Genomic DNA, 27185 nt, shown 5'->3' on the forward strand with positions numbered 1-27185 from the left:
CGCTGACGACTGCAAAAAAGACCCCACTTTTTATCGCGAGATGGCGCTAAAGGACAAATTGATAAGAGCTGTCTATTCTATAGGAGCAGTCAGATTGCCCTGATTTTTTTTTCTTTTTTTACTAAAATTAGAATTGGATTATTTTTATTCAGACATCTGTATTAATATCAGTGTTGGCAAAATTCTCAATGTTAACCTAAACTAGCTGCCCACTGATTTAAAATGCAAGCTATCATTTCCAAATAGGAGCAACATCTGAAAGCATTTAAAGTATCAATAACTCTGTGGATAAACTGCTCAAAGGAAACTATCCTAGCCAGTTCATCTCTCCATCCTCTGAAGCTGATTTTCTCTTTTGACTTCAGCACTATCCTTCTTCCTTTAATGAGGGCTACTCTCACCCAAGAAGACATGCCCAATATGCATAAAGATGGACGCTCAGTTACTTCTATTTCCAATTTGCTGTACAACAGCTGACCAGAAATCATGTACCCTTTCACATTAATATAGTATGTGGGCCGATGCACCCCTTTCTTTTTTGCATCTCGAGCAGCTATCATCCTTTCTCAGCTGCAACTGTGACATTTTTGACAGAGTCCAGTATTCTAATATTATTATAAATGAAATTAAACATGTCTGCATGTCTTGGGCTATGGGGCAGCATCTCTGTGCTGCTTTCCTCCATGCTTCCTTAGCAATAGATGCTCCAAAATCTTTTTTCCCATAACACCCTCATTATTTGGGGATTGACTGATGTTTTCCAGGCAAATGCCAGCAAGAGGTTATTGCTATTACTGCTATTTAACAGAGGTAACATGTATGTTACAAAATTAATCTGGGGTACCACAATCATCTTTAAGGTATTTATCCCCTCTATCAACAGGAGACTTAATTTTGACAAGTTCAGTAGATGACCTCAGTTTCTGGGTTGTTTTTTTTTTTTCTTTTTTTTGCATTTTATTTATCATTGTGTAGAATAAAATATATCTTTTGATTGTAAAGGTTGCAGACCCCTGCATTAGCTAAATAAATTGACTTTGGCCCTTGCAAACATTAGTGTAGGACAGTGGTTCCCAAACTTCATGCCCCCTTTCAGAAGCTGAGAAAAGTTTGCACCCCACAATTTTCTTTTTATCACTTATTAACAATAATTGAAAATGCAACTGATTAAAAAAAGAGATTCAAACACTCAGTTTTAGTGAAATAAAGGTTAGCAGGATAGATTAATTAGACTCTTGTTTGTTTGTTTATTTCCCCTACATGGATTAAAGTAAGCTATATTTCTTTTTTTTTTTTATTTCTCCCCTGGTCTTCCACGCCCGCCCTGCAGTGGCTCCGCGCCCCAAAGTTTGGGAACCCCATGATGTAGGACTTAGCAACAGGGAACAATATGGTCAATAAGGACGCAAGAGACATTTTGCGTAAAAATACTTGTTTCGGCTAGTTATACCACTGTGTGAGATTTAAAGTCACCTATGATGAAGTAGGCTGCACATTTCCAAAGTTGGAGTGACAACAACAAAGTCGACAGCCAGCATGAGGACAGCTGTCCTGCTGCTCTGTGCCTGCTGGGTTCGCTGGGTGGAGCTGTCCTCCACCACACCGAGCAGCTCCCTTCAGAGACAAATGGGATTAAAACATCTTGTCTCATTAGGCAGCGACCGGGGGACGAGCCGGAGTCTCTGCGAAGCTGCAAACTAATCTTTCTGTAGGAGCAGTGAGCCGTGTCTCTGTGTGTGCGTCTGTGTGTGTGTAGTACAGTACAGTATAGTAGTACTACAGCAGTAGTAGTAGATCTCACATGGCTGCAGGAGCCCGGAGCTGTGAGTAGAGACAAGAGAGGAGGAGGAGGAGAAGGTCCTGGATTGTTATTTCTCCTCCCGGCTTCAGTCCCGTTAGATGACAGACGCGCTTCATCCCATGTTGTTCATGGAAAGGAAACAACCGAATTCAACACAAGACAAAATGATGCGGTCACTGGCTGCTGTTTGAGAAGAGAAGGAGCTGAAGACCCTGCTGGGAAGCACTTATCGATGTTATCCTCACAACTAGACATATTGTAGTAATTCATCTCGGACAGAGAGGCCAAGCAAGGTGTCAGGTGAGTTGGATTTTACTGGTCATTTTCTGTCCCTCTTCAAAACTGTGTTTGTCAAGCAGCCAAACTTTGCTGCATAAATTCTTGGATGCACGCTGATATCGCTTTGTGACACACGTTTCTCCAGGACAATGAACACGTCTGAAGATTTATTTTCCAGTAAGTGAGTCGGTAATGATCGGTGGCTCCGGTGTTTGATTAATAGCGCAGAGAATAAAGGAAACAAATGAGTAGCGATCCTCCTCATCAATTATGCCAGACAGCTCAAGCAGACATATTGTATAACACTATAAGAAAACGATTAAAAGTGGTTGGCCGCTGCTAATTTCTTTTCGCATTGTGCCAAAAATCCCCCTCGGAGCAGCTAATAAAATTGAAAAGCCTAAATATTGATTCAGCGCGATCAGTAAATGAATGGCCGGGCAGCCCATTGAGGACGGAGACAAACGCTTCCATGGTTACATCCAGGATCTCCAGTGTGATTACTGCGCTTTGTGTGGGTTTTCTCTCTCCCACTGAAATAAAACAACAATTCAGGGGGAGCTGCCACACATGGGGAGCCGGAGACCCTCTCATAAAGGCTCCGTTCACTAATCTATAGGCTTTACTCTGGACATAAGTAATCTTGGCACACTTTGAGTTGCGCACATGTGCTGCTGTTACTGTTAAATCAACGAGTGCTGCCTCTATCCTCATTGTGCTGCCGCCGCTTCTTCTTTGCGTAAATTGCGCAGATGTTCAGGCTCCGTAGTTTACACCAGTTGATGGGGTGCGGTTTTCAGTGCTTGAATAATTAAATACGTCCACCTTATCTCTAATTGATTTGACATGATGTCATCTCAGTGCGTCCCTTGCAAATCTCTTTTGTTGCCTCCTCTGTGGAGCCTCAGCAGAGTTAAATCCCTTTTCTCACCGGGGAGGAAGGGAGGGAGCTGCTTCTGTATCCATTCAGCACTTACACCTGCTCTTCCTCAGCCCCAGCCTGCACCGTTTCAACTGTTCCTCACATGTATCTTTGTGTAAAAGGGATGCATGACTGAATCAGGTGAATTGTTACAGTTTGGGATGCACTATAAATATTGGGGACAATAAATTATTGGCTGATATCCAGCTGGATTGGAGTTCAATGTTATGGTTTTGTTTTTTCAGAAATACACTGGACTGACGACATGATTTACTTGTCCCTTAAAATGTTTTATTAGTGGTGAATAAATAACAACAAAAACTAAAGTTAAATGTCATGTTTAATATAAGGCTGCAGCTGCAGTCAAAAATAGTGAAAAACGTCATCTTAGTTTCTCAAAGGGTCTTTAAATGTCTTGTTTTGTGTGTAAACCCTAAAGATATTAAGTTTAATATGATTATAAAATGAGAAAGGGGGGAAATCTCCATTTTTGAGGAACTGAAAAAGGCCATTTCTGCCATTTTGTATGAAAAATTACTTAGACTAATTAAATAGTTAAATTATTTTTTTGCCAGGGTTACTTGACTGACATGGCATTTTACTTCCCCCGTGCAAGCAGGCAATGCTTAGCAGTCTATATTGGTATCAACATATATTCATCAGTAGATATCAGCTATAATAAGATCTGATTTGACGGATTGTCAGAGCATTCAATTTGAATTCTTAGGAAAAATGCTTAAGAGGCAGGACTTTTCTTTGTTTTTGTTGTAATAGTGATGTCAGCTAGATTTGCAACAATTAATTGATTTTGAATAGATTATTAAATTGATTAATGATTTTGATAATACATGAACAAATTTGAATAATTAAAGAAAAAACTGTCAAAATTCTCTGATTCCAGTTTCTTAAATGTGATTATTTTTTTTATTTTATTTTTTTTTTGTTTTGTTTTTTTTATGACAGTAAACTGAATATCTTTAGGTTATGGACCAAACAAGACATTTGAGAAATTCACCTTTTCACCATGTTCTGACATCTTCTGGGTCAAATAACTAACTGATTAATCAAGAAAATAACTGACTGATTAATTAACAATGAAAATAATAATTAGACCTAGTCAGAGCTCGGTAATATTAAATCATTTATTTTAGCATTTAAAATGCAAAAATGTGAAATGGTTATTTTATTGGTATTGGCCATAAAAAGCAGAATTATCTATTATCAGTATCAGATGAAAAAAATCTATATCATGCATAACGAATTACAGTCCTTTCCCTTTGTTTGCAAAAGAAACAACAAAACTTACCATGAAATTTTCACATTTTATCGCCTCAAACCCACAATCTCTTTTTCCACACTTGGTCTGTTTTTTTGTAGATTTGGACCCTCTGAGATCCACACTTGCTCAGAGCTCAGGTCCTTTGTTTGTCTGTGTTTATGTCATCGCCTGGCAGGGGTCAGCCCCCAGTCGCCTGTGTGAGGCTCTGAATGTGATTCACTGGGCGGAAACTGTTTTACTGCCTGCCTCTCTCCCCTTCTGTCTCACCCACTCTAATGGCTGCACACTACAAAAGGGGACAGTGCCATAAACAGAGCCTGCTCATTGATGAAAGGTGCTCGAGTGTTGCACGTTGCAGACAGGAGGAGATTGATGTTTGCTGGGGATGAGAGGGGCTTGCGTTCCCAGCGTGTGGGGACAGAGGGGGTATAGTAGACGGAGGCATGGCTCTACATACACTGAACCACCCTGCAACAGGCTGAGCCCGCCTCAGCTCATCTGTGCACCATGGATCACAGTCGGGGGCCTAAGTTGGAAAGCATGTCTTTATCTGCTGAATGGAGCACATTTGTAAAGTTGAATTGAAACTTAGCTACTCTATATCACTCTACGCTACTCTGTAGAGATGTGCAGTAGTTCTATATGAATTCCTAGATATATCTGACAACTTTTTACATTTGCTCCCCACAGTTTAACAAAAATATCTGTACTTTCTACAACTATTTTTCAAAACAGGCTTGTTGCTAGTTTCAGTGCATCTGAGGGAATTATTAACTGATTTCAACCTAAATGGATGGACAGTATGAGCAGATAAGATGATTCCTTGGTGTATCCATCAGTGCATATCAAGCATGACAGACAAAAACGACATAACAAGGCGAAAAGGTCATAACGACTAAAAAGATGGAACAAGACTAAAAACAGCATAAAAGATGCAACAAGACAAAAAAGATGTAATAAGATGAAAAATGTTGTAAAAGACATAACAAGACAAAAAAGAATGTAAAATATGTGACGAAAAAAGACAAAACAAAACAAAAAACAACATAAAAGATGTAATAATAAGAAAAACTATGTAAAAGACAAGATGAAACAGAAAGGAAGACTTGACTGCTGAGAAAAGGTGATGTTCATTTTGCTTTACTCAGAAAAAACTGGTAGAAAATGTCCTTCAGAGGGTGACTTTTACTTTTATACTTTGAGTACATTTCAGAGCCTGTACCTTTTCACTTTAATAATCAAATGAAAATGAAATCAGAGCAATGTTCACTTATATAGCACATGTTTGTGGACTTTGTGTGTTTGTGGTCACATGACTTGACTTAGGTCAGACTTAAGTCACAAATTTAATGACTTGCTTGACTAAAATTGCTAAAACTTGAGACTTGACTTGTCTTTGAACTGTTTTAAATGTGGAAACTGGGGTAGATCATCAGAATTACACATGAGCTTACTTGTGACCTGCTTGACCCGAGGAATGACTTGACTTGAGTAGGTTGGTTCTCACCACAGTAACTTGAGACTTGCACGTGTGAATTTCTCCCACCTCTGTTAAACACAATGCAAAAGGTTGTGTCTTCTCTGCAGTGAGTGTTGTGGATTTACATTTTTCCTGATGTGGGAAGAGAAAACCAACAGATCTATAGCCACTATAGTTACACCTCACATTAGCTATGGTCTGGTTTTCATTTCCACACCTTAAGAGGCTGAAATGTTGCACCTACTTTCCCACTTCTCCCTCAAATTACCATTTACCCCAGAAGTGCCACGCAGTAGAACAATTCATAATCCCTTGGTGCAAAGACAGATGTATACCATAAACCTGCGTCTTTACTGGGAGTTGACTGGGTTCACTGAATGCTCATTTGAGTGTATGAACCATAGGTGTTAACAGTTTTAAAACACCAAACTAAATTCCCAAGACTTTTTTTGAGTGGCAGATTCTTAGCCATACACTTTTGCATATACAGCTGAGATGTGGAAGATTTCCCCAAACCTTTTAAAGATCTAACATGAAACATTTCCAGAGTAAAATGTCTAAAAATTCTGGACATGCGTTATATATTTTATTGAGTTGTGTACTTGCCTTATACTGAATGATTTCAAGGATTTTTAAACACAGAGAAATCTGTAAATTATTCAAGATAACAGTGCATTTTCATTATTGGTTCTCAATTAAATTAATGTTAAATGCCACAAATCCCATGACAAGTTCATGGCCTGTACTGTGTGGCCCTCAGTCACATGCTGGCTTCCTAAATTGGCGCTCAGTGATCAAAACTTTGAGAACTCCTGTTTTAGATTTAGTGAATAGACATATTCGAGTCATAAATAAGCATCTGATAATGTTCTCTGGGATTATAATACTTTGTTTTCAAAAAATCATCTGACAGTTCATGCTTACGCACAGGAGACAGTATCATGTTTTAGTAGTTGTTGTCCTTGGAGCAGAGGGACAGGAAAGCGGTGGGCCCTCGGCGATGGCCAACAATCCTGAGGTCTCTTTAGTGGGCCTGACCGACCACATATTGTTCCCGGTGAGAGGATGCTGGTACGGTCGCTGCAGCAAACCCTCGGCCATGACCCCACTGTCAACTCTCATAACTGCACTCTCGTACATACACACAGGCGTGTAAGCGCGCACACACTTATTGTTGTGTCTCCTCTCAGTAGGGATGATGGGGAGCCCTCCTACAGCTGCTCAGCATCTCCATTCAAGTATTAAACTTGAACTCTGACCTCTTGTGATGTTAGTAAAGCCGGTGGCCTCAGATACTGTAGGTCATTCGCAGAGCCTCTCCTACCTGCTGTGCTCAGTGTAACGCATGACCAGTTCCTCTGTTAGGTCTAACAATGATCAATAAAAAGAAGCACTCCAACACAAATATGTTAATTAATCAATAACAGTCAAACATTATTATATTTGATGATTATTGCAGGGCTGTAACAAAGTTTTATTTTGTTTCAGTCAATTAATCTGTCGATAATTTCCTCATTTAATCGATTAGTAGTTTGGTCAATAAAATGTCAGAAAATGTTGATCACTGTTCCCCAATGCCCAAGATGACATCTTTGAATGTCAGTGTCTTGTTTTGTCCAGTTTACTGTCATGGAAGAATAAAGAAACATTCCCTTTTTTGTATTCTAATTACTTAATACTGTTACATGTAATCTATTACTCCCAAAGCATTACACAAAAACCCTGGTGGGAGGCAGGAGTGGTACTAACAAAGAGGGACGTGTGAAAGGATGGATAGCCATGATGTCCCTCCAGCCAAACGTGAAGTGTGACCTACTCAACCTGACCTGTCTAAATTAGTACAGGAAGCAGGGGCCACTGAGGGATGTGTTCCACGTGGCTCCCCCAAAAAACATCCAGGCGAGGGGTAGAACTGATGCAGATTTATGGTCCCATGGTGTGGTCACTGCATTTAAAGAATGGAATCAGTGGAGAGCAACTACAGAGTGTGTTCATTTATCAGAATAAGGCTGTGGAGCAGGTTTATTGCATAGGGATAATAATAAGTCATTTGATGATCAAAAAACAAAAAGAATCACAGCTTTCAACAGTCTTCAAGACTTAATTTAATTTGTAGAGTCTAGCCAAGTTAATATGAACCAGAAGCGAGAGGAAACAGCTTTCCTAAATGTTTTTACTTTTTTGTATTGACGTCTGAGAAAAGGATGTTGCTCTGAGCTTCCTGCACTGATTTTCCATGCAGTTTGCACATTAAAATGAAGCATAGCTGTTTTAAATACACTAGATTTAAATGAATACTCAACAAAAATACAAACGCAACACTTGTTTTTGCTCCCATTTTGCATGAGTTGAAGTAAAATATCTAAGACTTCTTCTATGCACCCAAAATTTTCTTTCACTCTCTCGAGTTCCACCAATCACAGCAGTCCCTTGTGCAAATGTTGCACTTGCGCATCTCCAATTTTGGCACTGTAAGTGGTGATGCTGGTGAATACTATTAATCTGAACATGCATTCACAGATCACAAAGGAAAGAACAGCTGGACAAACAATTAATGAACCTATAACAAACATTTCACCATATTTGGTAGTGAGGTAATCCAAAAGGAACAGAAAGTAATCAAGTTATATTAATTTTATACTGTGATATTTGTATTAGTTTGCTGACTATATTAAATATAATTTTATCATTTATTTAGAATTGTATCAGATATGTTTGTGTGTGTGAGACTGCGGGAAATCGAGTGAAAAATAAGGGTCATGATGCCTTTTTAAAACATAAACCTGTTGATGTAGGTCACCGACACTTAGATCAATCTTACAAAGCCTTCAGTTCTCTACATTATTCTTCCACCTTATTTATCCCATGAATGGGTCATGAATGACCCATTCTGTGTTATTTCATCCACACACACACACACACACACACACACACACACACACACACACACACACACACACTCATCTCCGCCCCCCCATCTGCCTCATCCCTTACACCAGCGCCTCTTTTCTTTCTTTTCTTGTCTTTCTCTGTTTATCTCTCACTTCCCTCATTGTACTGTAGTTGGTCATGGCAGAGGAATTCCACAAGAAGATGGGGGTGGTTGATCCGTGCATGGCTGAGAGGTGATAGGGTGTGTTTATCGTTGTAAAGAGATGTATTTATCCACTTTCTCTGGATGCCTTTCATTATAGATTATAGCTTTGTGAGTAAAACATGCCAAGAGATCAGGATCACATGACAATAAATAGAAAATGCACTCTACGTCCCTGTCTTTCACTAAGTGATCTGTGAAACACTGCAGAGGAGAGAGGGCTTAGCCTAGACTGAAACATCATTTAAAGGTATATGCAACATTATTAGTTTAAAAACTAAAAAAAAAACCTGAAATTGTCAACAGAATGTGAAGAAATAACAGTTTTGACATGAAAGGCGTCTATGTATGATGTTGCAGCAATATCTACTGATGTTAGCATGCTAACCAGCTAGCTACAGACCATCCTGTGTCAAAAAACAGTGGGTCTACCACTTTGTACTTAAAGTGGTGATAGTCTTATAGTATGGCTCAGTGTGCAAGCGGTGAGTTTTCTATGTTAGACAAGCTACAACTGTACAACTTCTGAATTCATGTTTCTCACTTTTACCAAACTCAGTCGAGCTCAAAGAGAAAATTTGGCACTTTTCATCTGGATTTCCAGTCAGTGGTCATGGTAAATGCAGTCAATTGAAGCAGTAAATTCCTCAGTGGGTGCTATATTGACTGAGAAGGCTGAGTTCTCCTGCTACAAAATCTGCTTTCTTGGTCAATATAGCATGCACTGAGGAATTTATTGTTTCACTTGTCTACAATTACTGTGACTGGACATCCACATGAAAAGTGACTAATTTTCCCTTTGGTTGTATTGTTAACTCATCGTAAAACACACTTCAGTCTCAACCAAGACAAAATAAAACTCACCAAAACTGTCTTGGTTCGTCTTTCCACTGTTCCATCAATCACCAACTCGGATAAGGTTTAAATACTTTTAGTTAAAAGTGAAAATAGTCTGGCTCCCCGCTGCTTCGCTGATGTCTGACCTCTCTCTAGCTATTGACTCACAAGTCAGTCTCGCTGTGGTCAAAAGAGACTTGGGACAATCTCAGATTTTGTTGCTAAAACTGGGTGGAAACAATTAAGAGTTTTCAAATGAACTCCGTTGCTGAGTTAATCCAAAATCTTCAGTGTGGCCTCCATATTAGGCCAGTGACACCATGTCCTTACTAGGAGAATGGGTGGAAAGCATTGTTTCCAGTAAGGTGTGAGATTTTCTGGTATTGTGGGACTACCCTCCCCGATCCTCTCATACTTGATGCCTCCCCTGAACCTGCTGTGTCTTCGTCATCTCCAGAGTCAGAGAGATTTTTCACAGCGCTCATGCGGTTTCATACCCGCGCCGCTTGGCTCAATGTGAATACACAAAGCCAGCTTAAAGGCGAGCCCGTTACAACAGTATTGCAGAATTTCTATGTAAAAAGGGCTGGTGCTTCAAGCTCCCAGTCCCAGTAGAATCAGCTAATACTGCTGTTAGCTGCACGGCTAACTGAGCTAACTAGTTAATCGTAGCTAGAGTTAGCAGCAGTTAACAGTTACTCTGGTGATATGCTGCCCCCGGAGATTGCAAAAGTACACGCAGTCTTCACTCAAGTATAAGTGCACATACTGCACTCTACTGCACTGATGGACCTTTTTTATGTGTTATTGTTCCATATTTATTAATTTTTGTGATTTGTCATTTCCCACCTCTGGCTGCCTCCTATTCCTATATCCGTTTGACATATGAATGCGACAGGTGGCCAGAATGTTGCAATACTTACATATTGCTCTTTTAAAGCAAGACAAGATTGGCCTATCTTTAAAAGTGATGGGTAGTATGTTTTATGTTTAGTGTGACACGTGCACATATTGTAGGCACCTGTAAGTGCACCCACTCACAGTCACAGTTGAATGAAATTAGCAGCACTTTTTAAAACAGATCTTTTTATTATTTTTCTGTATGATAGTCAAGATATGTTGACCACGCTTGTTCAGGGATTTGCTTCCTCCTCAATCCTGCCATCTGGCCCTTAGTTCTCCAGTGATGCAAAAGCCTGAAAGAAGAGCTCTCCCACACCTACTGTACCGAGGATGTGTGTGCTGTGTGCGTCCTTGTTTAGGAGTGATAGAGTAGAGCAGAGAGAAAAGGAGTGAGTCTGAATAGGATGGTTTGGATTCTGTTGGGAGAGGAGGCCAGCGTGCCAAAAAGTGGGAGAAACAAAAGAATGGAGAACTGTGGCAATTTTAGAAATGCACACGAAACAAAAAAAAAAGGGAGCATGGGCGAACAAAAGCCTGCTCCTTAAAATTGTGTGCTGGTCAGTGAATCGTAAAGTCCCGCTCCTTCTCCAATGAAAATACACCCCCGTTCTGGGTTGCCTCTCTGTTTTGGGAACTCTTTTGAAATGCAATTAGCATTTCATCCAGGCCCAACCGGTTACATGCAATGAAGTAATACCCTTTCTAATTTGGCCCTTTGGTCTGCGAGACTGTGGAGAGCACAACCTTGTTTAATCCCCTGAAAGTGCTTTTCTGTCTGCCTCCATCACTGTGTGTCATACAGGCTAATCAGTCAGCCAACGCTCGGATTGGAAAACGCTCCAAATTGCTCACGCACTGGTTCCTACTCAATTGGAAGCATTTTCCTTTTTCTATATTCCCTCCTTCCCACTGTTTCCTAAGAAGAAGAAGAAAAAAAGTCTTGTTTTTAGTTAGAGATGCAAGATGCCATCGGCTCAACTTGAGAGCAGCCGACCACAGCTGTGTGGACAATACCTCAGGAAAACTCGCACTCTCTCTGTTTCTTTTTCACAGTAAAATGCACACTTGATTGGCAGCCTCTTGCCCCTGAAGGAGAAATGCCTGGTTGAAAAAGTATTGTCTGACAATAGCTGGGAGGCTGACCTCATACGTTTTTGTTCTTTAGAGAGGTATTCATTCAAGTGTTTTCTTGTTCCCCTTGTGTGGAATGGCATAATTTGGCTGCAATTCAGCTCACTGCCATCCTCATTTCCCAAAAATCTTTCCCCACTTCTTGTTGGACTAATGGTAGGCTTTCTGTTTTTCTCCTCAAAATAAATAGAATTCTGTTTTTGGGTCGAGCTCTCCAAAATAAGCCCAGTGAGTAACACAGAGTTTTTGTCAGATTTAATGATGTATGTTTTAGCTCTACTCGCTTATTAAGTTTCTTAATTTCTTCTCCCCAACTTCCCTGCATGGCGAGAACATTCACTGATCTAAAAATACCAGAGGGAGAAACTACATGTGAAGTGCAATTATGGGCTTGTGAGTTGACCGGGTATGGCAGCCGCGGCCACGCCGGGCTGAGAACGGACGGTGGGTGGTTTCTGAGGTAGGGCCTGACACACATTGGGCTGGTGGCATCGCTTAGCGTGGAGTGCAGCTCAAACAGAAAACAATCCAATAAACAGAGCAGAGCAGGCACCATGGATTAGGACCAAACACAGCCTGAGACTTATAAATAAAAGCTGGACTAATGCAGCAGAAAAGAGAAAAGAAGAACATTTTATTTATATGCATTAAATCACTTTTGTCAGAAATGTTCCCCTTTGAAGTATTTTTTCATCCAAGTACCCCCTGACCAGCGCAAAATATTTTTGGTCAAACAATGCTTATATAAAGAGGTACAATACAGCATTGTGCCATTAGTATCAGCATGTTGAAAGTTCCCATAACGCCCATAAAATGTTTTTATCACATTGTTGTTGCGCCATATACCAGTATCTGGTCCAACAATGACAAAAAAGTTGTTTTGTAGATATTCTCTGGTGCATTTAATGATATTTCAGATTTTGTCTTTTTCTGGAAAACGACTCAAAGCTGTTGATGACTCATGCTGCACTCAACAGCATTGCTAAATTTGCGTCCAATAAAACACTTTGTTCTTCATGACGCAGTGGAGAATGTAAGAAGAATACTAGGGCTGCAACTAATAATTACTGTCATTGTTGATTAATCTGTCGATTATGTTCTCCATTAATCAATTAGTTGTTTCGGCCATGAAATGTCAGTAAATGGTGAAAAATGTTGGGTGTTTCCCTAAGCCCAAGATGACATCCTCAAATGTCTTGTTTTGCCCAAAACCCAAAGATATTCAGTTTACTGTCATAAACGAGAAAATAACCCAGAAATATTTACATTAAAAAAGCTGGAATTTAAAATTTGGACTTTTTTTCTTACTCTTAAATTACTCAAATTATAAGTGTTCCAAAGTACACTTAAGTGTATTAGTACCCCATTTGAGGAACTGCATTAAATGACAAAGTAACATTATGGTTATTTTTTGTATTTAACAAGGCTCAACAATAAGGGATGGACTTTGAAAAACTGGCATTGACATTTTTCACTATTTTCTGACATTTTATAGACATTAAACATGACAATTACTTTAGTATTTTTATTTTGTTTTGTTTGTTTTCTTGTTTTGTGATTGTTCTGTAACGTTGTACCCAGTTTAATTTTGTCTTTTAGGTATCATGGGTTGAATAAAACTTCTTTTTTTTTTTGCAAGATATTTTAATAAGACATTTTTCATATTTAGTCTGACCCCTGAATAATAGCCTGGCCATGTGACCACAAGGCACTTCCATTTTCCAGTGCTCATATCCCCCAAAGATTGGCTCGGCAGTCACCCCTCACATTATACATAAATACAGATTGAAGGCCTATTATCACCTCCTTTTGTGTTCCTTTCTGCCCACCACACCATCTGTCTGTGTTTGTGTTGCTGTTTGTCCCTATCAGTCATACTGTCTGTTTGCGTGGTTGGTTTTTAGTGTGAATTTGTCCTGAGGAGGCACACAAACGTTCCAGGAACACTGTTATATTAGTTGATGTTAATGACAGAGCAGTTTCTCTTTGTGGCCAGACTGACTCCAGATCACCGACCAGAGCTGTAAGATTGATGAATGAGATCCTACTGCAGGCCTCCCAGTGTCAGACAACTGGGGATCACGTTCTGTGTGTGTGTGTGTGTGTGTGCATGCGTGTGTATGTGACCAACTGCCAGATATAACCACAAGCTCTTCACCAAGGGCGTCTCAGGACCAGGGAAGCCTCAGGGCAGGGATGCCTCATGGGAAAGCCCTTGATTAAAACTCTTCAGACTGTTATCCCACACACCAAAAAGGAAGTAAGAGTATTGCTTTCCTCATTTATAGCTTCCAGTTCAGAGTATTCTCGGTTAAATAAGTAGGGGAAAGGCAAGTTCGTCATTATGATTATAGAGGCTGGCACTTTACCTCGAGAAGCTCCCAGAGAGCTGAACGGGCAAAAGATGGCAGATTTTGAATTTCACGTGACAATGAATTAACAAGGAGAGTTTTTAAGTCCATCATCGTCAAACATGACAGCATGTTTGTTATTACGTATCAATTTTTGACTGTTATCAGGAAGGCTGTCTTATTGCAGAAAAGCTGACTTGCTCAAACGAGTAGTGAGAATCTCTTAACAGCTTACCGCTGTACTCACCGCTGCTTCCCACTGTCACTCTGATGGAAACTTCCAGCTGTCTCACTGAGCTGAGAAAACTCTGGCTGCCATCAGCATCAAAGGGAGCAGGCAGATCAGCTCTCACATCCCTGCTGGGTAAACGTCCGACATGCATCCCCATGCCGGGTTAAAACGAGTCTTCGTCTCCTCACCACATGCAACTTTGTTCCGTTCAGCCTCTGAAGCTTGAAACAAAGTTAGCTGCCTAGCTATACTGAGGAAGTTATGCTAATAAAACAGTAGTGCAAATAACAATGGCGGTTTAGCCTGACTGGAAAGGCTAAGCTGGCTCTGGTGCAATCCTGTTCCTTTCAGAAGGTTTGTAATCCAGCCTTGAACAGCGGTGTTGTTTTGGAGATGTGGTAAAATAAATCCATAATGAGAATTTTTCCATGTTGAAAACATCTGTTGTTGTTGTTATCATGTCATTAGTTGTCTTCTGGTTATTGCATGATGCCTTGAGTTGAATTTCAAGCAATCAGAGGCTTTGTTTGAGACTTGTCCAATCTATAGCTACAATGAGGAAGCTAAGCTAAGAAGACAATAGCTCTGTAACAACGGCACAGTTGAAAGAAACACACTAACAAAGGCCCAAGAAAAGAAACTCCGCTGCCACCAACACGTCTTGGATTCACCTGACTGGGCAGGTTTAAAGATGTACGGCTTCTTCTTCGGCTGTGTGAAGACAGCAATTATAACTGATTCTTTTGACCAACTCAAATACAGAAGGCCTTTAAACAATGATGTTATGATTGTAGAGGACTCAGCGGTCGATGGCATCGTCCATCGGCCAAACCCTAATGTCAACAGCCTGACCAGCCACAGACGGCACATGGCACGTTCTATACCATGAATCCAGCGGTGTCACGCTTACTACCATCGTCTGACTGTGAAGTCTTAGGCTTACAGTAAATAATTGATGCTAAAGATTACGACACAGAGGCCACTGTCAGGAGAAACCCTAGAGGCATCAGCGCCGAGCAGTGACCCCAGGAGCAGCCCTGCAACCAGACACCTTCTCAGCACCTCTGACAGGGATATCCAATAGATCAGTGAGTGAGTGTGTGCGTGTGTGTGTGTGTGTGGTGTGTGTCCGCAAGGGATCCGATGTAATAGTTTTTGTGAATCAGACTCCTAACACCAGTAGGCTTCTTTAAGAAGGGCTGACAGGTGACGGGGTCAAACCACTACTGACCAGTACTGATGTTATCACTGTGACTGGTCATTATGGTGCCTATCACGTTCGAGCCTGCTGGGACTTCTCTCTGGTGATGAGCTGTCCATCACAGAGGTACAGGACAAGGAGTGCGTCTCAGAGAAGAGGGAAGTGATAAGATGTGTGACAGAGAGAGATCAGGAGATAGAGAGACTAAAGAATGTATGCATGTCTTTGTGTGTACATTTGCATGTTTGTATGTTAGGGCTGTACTCAGCTCAGAATTTTGTCAGTAGAATCAGATTTGGCTGTTCAATACAAATATTTGACTATTTGTGCCTTTTTTACATGTAGACTTTTTTGTGAGAACGATGATCACGTAATAGTTAACAAGCTAAGGTAGCTCTAATGTGTGGAAACTAAGCTAATGATGGTTTTAAAAATGTGCAAAAAGTAGGGTTGTTGGATGATGCAGAACTTTTTCTCACCTTCAGCTACTAGTTGTCATCCACTGCTTGATCCTGTTGTGTTGTGGAAATCCCAGGCACTCAGGATACAAAATAATACACACTGACGCGTTGAAGATTAAATATATATTTCACAAGATGGAGACAGACATCGTACAAAATCCTGAGTTGTGTCACTCTCTGTGAAGGCAAAACTCTCTGTGTTTTATAGCTTTTCAGCATTACAGTAAACCAATACTTCCAAGTACAGTAAGCAAACTAATTCTAGCAAAGGTCAGAGGTTGCAACCTATATGTCCGTCTACGGGATGACACAAGATGCCACAGCAGGTGGCTACAAAAGTAAGATGTCTTCTTTTCAGGGGCCTCTTAGGAGAATGTACACCATCTGACAACTGGGGACAAGTCAGTGATCTTCTGAGAATATTTTTTAACTGACCTAATTACAAGAAACAGGCACAAACAAACATGAAGCGAATCAATGATAAATCTTGGTTCTGGTGTGGTGATGAAGACCCTTCTAAATCTGGCACGGGGATGTATGCCAGATATAACAATGTTGGCTGATATCACAAAGTCTGCCGCAGTACAATTTAGATTAAATTCAGTTCAGGGGTCTGCAATCAATATAAGATGGTATGATATTACCATACAACACATTCAGTTACATTTGTTTTCTCACAAAAAGCAACTAAATTATGATTCGACAGTTTTATAACTGAACTCTCCCAGGTATTTGTGACTCAGACATATGGGAATTTCAAAATAAAGGTACATCTTAAAGATGATGATACGATGTATCGTTACAAGCCTACTCACTGGTAGGGATGTGACCAGTGCTCGCTTTGCTAGTGATGTTTCACTATGGACTGTCATATGCCAGTTTGGTAGACATTGCTCAACCCTAGCAGCAACCTTTTTTTGCTGACTCTAGCTATCAAACAAAAGCCAGAGACCCTATCGTATGAAGATGCCAAAGTTACACATCCGTGGTGCCGCAGCTGTCCATGTATGCAGACTGACCTGGTCAGCTTGTATCCATCGTAGACCCTGCAGATGGCTTGATGACTTGACATAGTGGAAGGATTTTACCCCGCAGAGCAGGAAAGCAAGAAAGCAAGGACGGAAAAAAAAAAAGAAAAGAAAAAGACTGCTCGACTTGAAGAATCTCCGTCTTTGCACGGTCTCCAACTGCTAATTTTGATATTGCAGGGGTCAGCCCTGATGTGTGTGGGTGGTGTCTATATGCATTGTTCCCTTCAGCTTTGATCTGAGCTTAGCTGGAGTGGACTTAGTGACACTCCTGTTGTAGTTCAATGCCCTGTGCTAAGAAACTTTCCTGGCAAACACAAAGCCTGCTTGTGCAAGAGGACCGTAATTTTGAATGACTCTGCATATTGAAAAGAAGAAAGAAGTTAGCTGGAAGTGTTGTGTATGGGACAAAAATGGTTATGGTGGTGAAAGCAGGTTCAAGGTCGAGCCTTAACGAGATAATAATCCGATTTAAACAACAGCTTTAGGAATTTGTGCAACTGTAGCTAATTGTGTGTGAAGAATGATTCAGGGTTGATCCAGGCCAAAGGTTGACTTTCATTTGAGCTTGATGACTCATTAAAGAGTACATGGCAATGAAAATGCAGTTGCTCTACAATGATGTAAATCTTATTTAACCAGTAGTGTATAGTATGAATATAACAACATACTGAATTGATATGTCACAAGAAAACAGTATCTCAATATCATACTGGACTGTGATTATATCTACCGTGATATTACATGGATATGTGTTTTATTTCATTACTTTTATTTGTTTTTTATAAAGGAACGCTACTGACTGCTGCATTATTTTTTCTGCAGTCGTACATACATAATTCAAGGATTCATTCATTCAAAGGAAAGCAGAAGCACTTTTAGTTAAAAGGAGAATCAAATTTTATGCAAACAAAAAATGCTGCATACATCAGATTTATCATTGAACTGGAGGAGGTCACTCAGTAGATTGCAAATCCCCAACAGCCACCCAATAGTATGTGAGAGTAGCTGTGGACAAGCTGTAGGTCTGTTTATGTCACATGCATGCACACATAAACGCACACACACACAAGTGACGCCTGGAAATAATAAATTACATCTTTTTCAAATAATCATTTTTCTTTGTTTTTAAATATTGCTATTGATATCATGTATCATAGACTGTTAAACATCACATTAACATACCTTGAGTTTTTGGTATTGTTACATCACTAATATATAGTGGGTAATACATATTTATAGGACACCTTGTGTGTTCCAGGAAATAAAGTACTGCAGCATATGAGAAAAGTCAGCTGACTGAGGTCAGAGTCACAGAGTAAGTCAATAAAAGCAGTTTTGGATGTTCAGAATGTGAAGACTCTTCAGTTGTGGTGATGTCTGTGGCTTGTTAGGGCGCCAGGTCCCAGAGTCCTGGCCCCAGCCGTCATGTTGTGTTTCTTTGGCTCAGGATATTTGTGATGGACAGTGTGTTTTCATGCATTTCAGAGCGCTCCAGTGTCCTGGCCTGTCACCCAGCTGTCTGTCTGAGCATTGAGACCTTGCATTTTAGATGCATATGCTGACTGTGCCAGCTCTTGCAAATGCACCCGTGTATGAAAATGTGAAAATGTGTGTGTGTGCGTGTGTCTGTGTGTGTGTGCGCATGCGTGTGTGTGTGCACAAGCAAATGTGTCTCTGTGCACCTCTCTACATGACACGACTCTGACTCCCAGTCTTATCAATGTCAGAGGTCTGCGCCAGGCACTCCATGCTGCCTTTGGCTGTGACAGACAGATCCTTGAACCCCCTGTAGCCCCCGGGGTCAGGGTTGGCACAATGCATGATGCCAGCACAAAAACTGCCCCGCTGCTTCTAAAACAGACCTGTGCCATCCTCACAGCATCTGCTTTGTATTAGGCCCTTTGAAGGAAATGCGGCATCTGGGTCAGTGGATGAGAAAGGGACCACCCTTCTGTTTTGGAGTAGGGGGTTAGGAGGTTAGAGGGTTGGATGCTTGCTACCATCCGTCTTAAAGATTGTGGTCTGAGTGATGTTAGGCAATCATTTGGAAGTTTGGAAGTGAGGTTTTGAGGCACAAAGTCTTACTGAAGGAAAAGTGTGTGGGAAGTTGGACCCTTTGTTCTGAAAACCGAAGCCAGACATGACATAAAACAGGAGTTCTCAAAGTTTTGATGACTGAGTGCCAGGCAGATGATTGAGGGCCGCACAAAAAAAACCCATGAACTTGTTGTAGGATTTGTGACTGGCATTTAACATTAAATTCCTTGCCTGCTGAATTCACCTGCTTGCAGATCACTTTATCTGTCCCCTGAGATCCGATCCCAAATATGAGTTGATTCGTTTTCTTGAAACCTCCACACTCTTTAGGTACCACTAGTTGACATGCAACCATTAGCATTCAACTTCAATTTGTCATTCCTAAGTAGCTTGTTTTGCAGTTTGACACAGTAGCCAAGTACTGTAGTGTAGCAGTTAGCGAGTGTGAAGTCAAGAAAGAGGCACCATGTGAGTTTGTGACAACTTACAACCCAGGCTCACTTCAGGTAGACTGCCTTTTTAAGGTGGACCAGCTATTCCTAATTAAGTGTCAAGCCATGCTTCAAAGTTTTGGTCAGCTGGGAACGTAGCAGTCCAGTGTCTGTACAGTTTAGGCTCTTTGTCTGTGAATAAGTGCTACAGCTCCTCAAAATCCAAGCCAAGTTGTTGTGTCTTGCTTGCTGCTGAAGGGGGTTTGCTTTGAAGGTAGCGGCCACTTCAGAAAAGGCTCACTTAAGGTGGACCAACCTTTTAGATGGACCAGGCCAGCTGCTCAGGAGATGACCACAGCACTTAACCCCAGTTATTAGTTACCCCAGTTAAAAGACAGTTGAATCATTTCACATCTTTGCATCTCATGTTTTTATTTTTTGCATCAAATGATTGAAAGTAGTACTGATGGCAGTAGAGATAAATACTGCATCGATACAATATCCATCCTGATGAATGCTTAAAATACATATAGATATATGCTAGCAGGTGTCCAGATGTAACACAATTGGCACACACCCTCAGGTGCACTATTACCCATAAGAGTGTAGCCCAGACCAGTATAAGTTATCCTGTGTAGGGCAGTCCTAACGAGATGGTGCGAGAGAATTGGTTTATAGCTTTTCATTCAAGCTCTCGGTCAGTGGTGCAGGAAGTTCCCAACCCCAGGAGAAGAAGCAAGGCGAATAACAGGATTTATTCAGCCCAGGACCCTCTTTGTCCAGTGACACACTCACCTCTCTTCCCCCCTCAGCCTCACCCTCTGCTCCCCACTGTCCAGCTCCGCTACCCACCAGCTCTAAATCCCTTTTTGATGGATTTCCCAGCTCTGCTGCTTTTTCATTGCTGGCATGTGTGTGACACATGCAACCACACACACCGTGCCCCTTGACATCACACATACATGCATATGTTCTCTCTGTTACACACACCCATAACATCTGCATCAATTGATTCTGACTCGATCTGTCAACAGAGGTGGGAAGTAATTAAGTACAAATACTTTTTGTAGTAGTAGTTTTCAGGTATCTGTACTTAGCATGAGTATTTATTTTTCTGGCAACTTTTTTAAAACTATCTATACTTTCTACTCCTTACATCTTCAAATCAGGCTTGTGACCTTAGTTTTAATGTATCTCAAAGGCATTATAAATCATTTTTATTTTGACTCATTGCATGTTGCCTTCCCAAGACCGATTTCAACCTAAATGGACGGAACAATAACACACAGAAAAAGTGATTACTTGGTGTATCAATCAGTGTATATCATGCATGACAAACAGACAAAAATGGCGTAATAAGAAAAAAAAAAGACCTAAAAGACGGAACAAGACAAGAAAGATGAAACAAGAAAATAGCAGTGTAAAAGACGCACCACAACAAAAAAGATGAAGTATGATGAAAACAACAAAAAGGCTTAACAAGTCAAAAATTATGTAAAAGATTCAACAAGAAATAAAAGAGGGAGAGTTGACCATCCAAGTCAACGTGAAGTTCAGTTAGCTTTGCATAGAAACAGCATTTTTAACTTGAGTAAAGAAGTTGGATCAGTCTTTTTTTCACGCAAGTATCTGTACCTCTACTTGAGTAAAAAATGTGTGTACTTTTGCCACTTTTGTCTGTCAGCCAACAACTTTTAATGCTCATGCACTGTCTTGTTCACCTCTCTTAGCTGACATGCTGATTGATGGATTGTTGCTATTCAAACACCGGCCAACACTGAGAATAACTCAGATTGATATAACAGTAATGGAACATATGAAAAATGGGATATTTTCAATGTCCAACTTTCCTAAACGATTTCTGCTTATGAAAAAAAAAGAACCAAACAGCATGACTTCATTCGCTGTAGCTGCTGATGTTCTTTTTCAACCTTGTAATTAAGAGCAAATATTTTTTTAAAAGACCTTACGTGTTCATACTGTTGGCGAGGCTGTGTGGTGCAGATTATGAATGGGATGGGTAAGAGGCAGCAGGCTGGGGGAAAGACAGGACAGGGTAGCCACAATTTAGCTTTAAGCTGGCTCCACCCCACTTGTCATGCTGTGTTGTTTTGTTGTGTTAACCATGACAACTGTCTGAGTGGCTCCATCCAGTTTAGGGATTATTCTGGGTGAGAGGAGAGGAGAGGGAGAGCATAGGAAGAGACAAGAGGGGAAGCAGAAGGGTGTAGAAGAGACAAACTGAGGAGTGAGGATGATTGGAGGAAGCAGGAGAGCAGAAAAGATAATTAGAGGGAGAGAAGAGAGTGTTGGCAGCGCAGGATTGCAGCTTCATGCTGAATTACTGCAACAACCTTGAGTGATCACATTTATCCTGGCATCACATTAAATTCATGTGGTCAGGAAGAATAAACGCAACAACAACTGCTTTAACAGTTGTGACAACATGAGGACAACAGCCGTTAGAATTATGGAATAATGTGATGAATCATTTAGACCACAATGACCAGCAGGCCTGCCAGTCAGCCTGGCTGCACATTTTCAAAACTTAGGCCATTTGAACATCTGGCCACTCAATACTCCCCGTAGATCATGTTAGTTTTAATTCAAATCGACTGTATATTTTTTTAATTTTACTATCAGAATTCATTAGTATAAAGAATATGGGACGTCAGGTATTAATGTGGAAGTAGCATGCCCAAACTTTATGAAAACATCACCATGTGACCGTTTGTGCCCAAAACATCACATGGTGGTATGAAATGTTCATGTGAGCATTATCTAGTAAGCAGGATGCCCACCATGCATAAAGTCAACAGTTAACTCAACGAAGACGATGTATGTGATAAGAGTTGTTTCTTAATCTTTGTGAATATGTGTGTGATTTCTTGCCGGGGAAACTTAGCTGTTGTCCTCATTTCTGTTGTTTGACTTTGAATTCTCAACATCCTGCATCTATACTGTATCACAGAGGTCTCTAAATTAAGATTTTTGAGGTACCACGGTTATTTATTATCATTACACAAAATGAGAGTTGTGGTTCCTTCATGCCACACAAATACAACATATATACAGACAATTAATGAAATTCAGAGAATGAAAATAAAATAAATAAATAAAATAAAACAATATGCATAGTTAATTTTACATATACATATACATGAATACACCAAGGAAATAATTTTGCAATGTATTTTTGATTTGTGTCTGGTTGAATGTAAACTGCAGCAACAGGATGGTGATGATTATATGGTCGACATCTGCACATAAAAAGTTTGACATCTGGGAAACACTATCTATTTACTTTGATTGTGTTTGTGTTTGATGTAAGCACGAAGTCCTCCTCCCTTCATCCTGCAGGAGTCTTGCATGTTGCATCTCGTCAGTGCACAACTAGTCCACCCATCAAGTGCAACACGGATCAGATCTCTGTAAGGCAAGGGTGGGAAATCATTTTTCCTAAGGAGCCACATGAGAAGCCCTGATTGTTGCCGGGGCCGCACACAAACAGTTTGTTTTTTAATAATCCACTGTGGATTCTCAGTGCCAAAAAACAAGTAGCATGACAAAATAATACTGTTTTGTACACACAGAACAAACACGTGATGCTTGGACGCAACAAAACGAACAAAATGAAAATCCCCATTCGCTCAACCTGCCGTGGGCGTGTCTCAGTGACGTCAGCAGAAGATGCAGCGACTGCAAACATCGCTCACGTCGATCAGTTGTGACAGGAGGAAGCGCACTCGCGCTACACAAGAATTTCAAAATAAAAGCCGATTTAGATAAACCCGTTCGTCTCTTTAGCCTCCTAAGTAAAATGGCGTGGTTTGTCTTCGACATCGCAGACCGGATAGAACCGTCATGGCCCGCGGGCCGTACAGTGCCCAGGTCTGCTGTAAGGTGTGGGCGCAACAGTCCCATTTCATCTGTTTAGTTTCTCCGACGGGACATTAGCCAGGAGCAGCCTTAAGTCCAAGCTGGGTTAGCATGGCCTTCCTCCACTCCTCCTGGGGTGGATCGTCTTAAGATCCACCGCGCCAAAAACCAAAACCCACACTTCCTTTTTTAATGCCTGTTTGTGTGTCATTGATACGTGTTTCAGCAGTGAAGCTGATAAAGATGACAGACTAATAGAGAAAAGTAGTGAAGGAGCTACCAGCTGCAGTATCTACACTGTTGTAATGGCAATTTTCACAATGTGAACTGTCTTTTTAGTGGTGATAAGTAGATATTCATACAGTCTTTTTGCAGTGTTGTTGAGTAGTGGAACAAATCTGTAAAACACTAAATCTCTGTGTGCATGTATGCCCTGAATGAACTAAAAATTAACGTTCTGTATCTTTCTTCATTTGTAAAGCTCCTCAGAACATATATTTCAATATATGTATTGTTTCATCTTGCATGCATCTTTTTTTTAGTTTTTTCTTCATATGCTTTTCCCTCTTTGTAGGAATGCTCCCTGTCCTCCTGCTAGCTGGGTTGATTCTGGCTCTGTCCATCCCTGGCACAACGTCTGAGTCAGCCACGCTGCGGTTCCTGGGGCAGACTGACTTTGTTGTCAACGAGAGCAGCACAGCTGTTGTCCGGCTGGTCGTGGAGAGAGTGGGAGACCCGGTCAATGTGACGGCTTTGGTTCTGGTAAGACACTGACAACTCATCCGTGCTCAAGTGAAGGAGAGAATCAGAGATATTTTTATCCGTGGCAGACAGTGGCCAGTGTGCAGACCAGTGTGTCTGCAGAAACTGTCTGTGAAATCACTGAATGGGTTTTGGCTTTATGTCCTCCACATGGGGGCCGGTGTCAGCTGCTCACAGTTGGTGTCTGGTAAGGCGAGCTGGCCAAGCGGTTGAGCGTGGTTAGGGGGTTTCCTATCCTTCTTGATATCTTTACCATATTTCTTCTTACATGAACTATTATACCTGGGTTTCCTTATTAGTTAATGAAATATTGCATAATATCAGGCTTTCTTTCCAGGAAACTAATGTGCAGAGACAGAAACACAGTGAAACTCAAGATCAGGCAGATAAAGGCACCAGTAGAGAGGAAAGAAAGAGACAAGAACAAAATATCTGCTGGTGGAAAGAGCTGAAACAAGCCAAAACATCAAGCCTGGAGCGTTCTAACGGCTCAGTTCTCTAAAGCACGAATCGTGTACCTGCAGCATCCTACGTTCAAAGCTGCGTTGTCTCCATCTCTCTTGTGCCTTTCCCGTTTCTCTCTGTTTCACCCTTTAAAATACATGTGAAAAAAATGTCTCAATCAAACGGAAAACACACAAAGAAGCAGGAATCTTACTAAAGTTGAACAGTGAGTGATGCGGGTTCATGTTTTCTTGTTTCATCCAGCTCGAGGGAGTCGACACAGGAGACTTTGAAGCTGTCAATGCTGCAGCCTTCCTGCTGTCCTCTGAGTCCAGTAAAACCATCTTCATTGCTGTGAAAGATGACGACTTGCCTGAAGCCGATGAGACATTTACCTTCAACCTTACTCTACAGGTAACTTCCTCTTGTTTTCAACATGTCCTCATATCTAAACAACAGAACAGGTTGTCCGCATGTGACTCCCAAAACAACATATAGGAACAGTAGAGAGTACCAACAATAGGCGTACCGGACCTTTATTGTAACAAAATGTTTGCAGTTTGGTTAGGTTTAGGCTTGTTCCAATAGTGAGTATGCACCAGTTTTTTGGTTTTTTTTTAATCTGAGTCATGCAACGATACCAATAAAATCACATCCATACATATAAAATGTATAAAATGTAAACCTTCCTTTGCAGTTGGTTTTTAATATGTTGATTTTTGTGCCAAATATTTCTGGTTTGATGGTTTCACTCCCTTCTCTCACCTCTCTGGAGCTCCAAGCTTCCTTTCCACAAAGTCCCACTGTTATAATTCTGCCCCTGACTGTCTTAAACCCTAACCCCAGCTATGAAGCAATAGAGCGTGGGGGTGGTAGCAGCAGTGAGCCTGGGAGGCTCTGAGCTGCAGGGTCTTTGATGTGTTTGCCCTGTAGGACTCTGTCAGGGCCGTCCTGGGTGGGGCCACATGTTATGTGTCTCTGAGGTTCCCCACTAAAAGACACCTTTGTGAGGAGAAACTAACTTTGACAGCCACAGAATCACCACAAAGTAGATTAAAGTCATTCTCTCTTTCACTGTCCCCATTGACTTTGATGGGCATGTCCGTTCCGTGGATTTCAGTCCTGTATATGTTGTGTGTTCATCATTGTATTTGACACACTAGTGCAGAAGAAAGCTCTGTCTGTTACGATAAAGGATTCACAACCAAAGTACATTAAAATGTGTCTTTGTGTATTTTGAGACTTCCTTGCTGGCAAAAAGTGTGATTTAGTGGCAAGTAAGCTACACAGTGTCTCAGCATGGGTTGAGAGAAAAACAAGAGAAACGCTGATTCTGCCTTTTGTTCAGATTTTTGAAATGGAAGGCACATTTCATTTTGATATTGCAATTGTACCACCCTTGGTTTCACCAGAATGTGGCACTTGCTACTTAAGTCTAGTCTAATTACTGTTGAAAAAAACAGACAAATGTCTTGTAATTATCGCTTTCGTAACATGTTAGGTTAGTGTGCTGCAGGAATGAGTCCTAAAACCCGGAAATGAGCCAGCATATTTAAACATCTGGTTCTTTTATTACATTAATCAATGGCAAGAAACAAATAATTTTTTGTTCTTGTTTGAATTGCGTCACAAATCACACATATCATGTTTATCAATTTAAAAGATAAGCTTACAAGACATGAATGTTGCAGTTTGTGGTAGGTTTGTCGTAGTTTAGTTTTGTGTGAAACCACTCAGCGAACTACATCTGTCGTCTCACAATATACATCCTCAATATCGGTGTTCCTCGTTCTTACCTGAATTGTTTTATTCAGCAACTCCTGGTGTTTTCATCAGCCTGGAAGAGACAGAGTTTGACTACGTCCTCGTACAAAACACACAGGCAGCGAACATTTTTCTCCTGCGTTGGCCCACAAAAATACATCATCCTTCCAGCGTTCTATTGTGCTTTTACTTTTGTGACTAGTCTTGTATGGGAGAGCTTTTTTAAGTTTTAAGCTTCAAAATGATTTTTAATGAGTGGCCTATACATTGTAAATCCTTGTCAAAAGAGCTAACGTCACAACCCAGGATGCCTCACACCTAGAGACTATCTCCATGGTTTCATGTAGCCTTTAGCTGTCAGGTTTGATTGATGAGCTCATGGGGGCTGGTCCTGCTGTCTGCCTGTCTTATAAAGGGTCTAATAATCTAAAAGACCAAAGACAAAGGTCATTGTGAATCAGCGACTGTCAGCTATGTACATTTACTCACTAAACAGCAGCAGCTCCGAACAGCTGTCAGCACGCTGCATTTTTGTGACATCTGGTTAAAATCCAGTAGCACAAGCCCATATTTAGCCTTCTACCAGAGTGAAAGACCAGATGAGGCCCACTTAGCCCTTCTGTTTACACTACAGCGGAGACAAAGCTTTGGCCAAATGCTGCCCTATCGGCTTACTGAAGGACTGTCTGGAGGATGAATGTGCACTACAAAGGGCTGTCATAGATCAAGCACAAGTGAGAAATAAAGGGCTGATCAGGGCACATTTATCATTTCTGACAGCTAAAGGCTTAATCTGCAATATTTTCCTTAAACAAGAAAAAAACAATGTTTAGCCTCATGTAAACATAATGCCTCTCAATCATCAC

At 40.9% G+C, this 27185-nt stretch overlaps 1 protein-coding gene across 1 annotated transcript in view; it reads left to right on the top strand.

The window, feature by feature from the left end:
• Window positions 1–1767: 1767 nt before the first annotated feature.
• Window positions 1768–27185, top strand: part of adgrv1 (adhesion G protein-coupled receptor V1) — a 162278-nt gene continuing 136860 nt past the window's right edge. Inside the window, exons 1-3 of the mRNA XM_084728141.1 lie at window positions 1768–2101; window positions 23924–24111; window positions 24820–24969. Coding sequence (XP_084584267.1) covers window positions 23926–24111; window positions 24820–24969 — 336 coding nt within the window. The 5' untranslated portion in view covers window positions 1768–2101; window positions 23924–23925. The remainder of the gene's footprint in view (window positions 2102–23923; window positions 24112–24819; window positions 24970–27185) is intronic.

The sequence above is a fragment of the Lutjanus erythropterus genome, chromosome 10 (assembly GCF_056507025.1).
Source record: "Lutjanus erythropterus isolate fLutEry1 chromosome 10, fLutEry1.hap2, whole genome shotgun sequence".
NCBI classification, from domain to species: Eukaryota; Metazoa; Chordata; class Actinopteri; order Lutjaniformes; family Lutjanidae; genus Lutjanus; species Lutjanus erythropterus.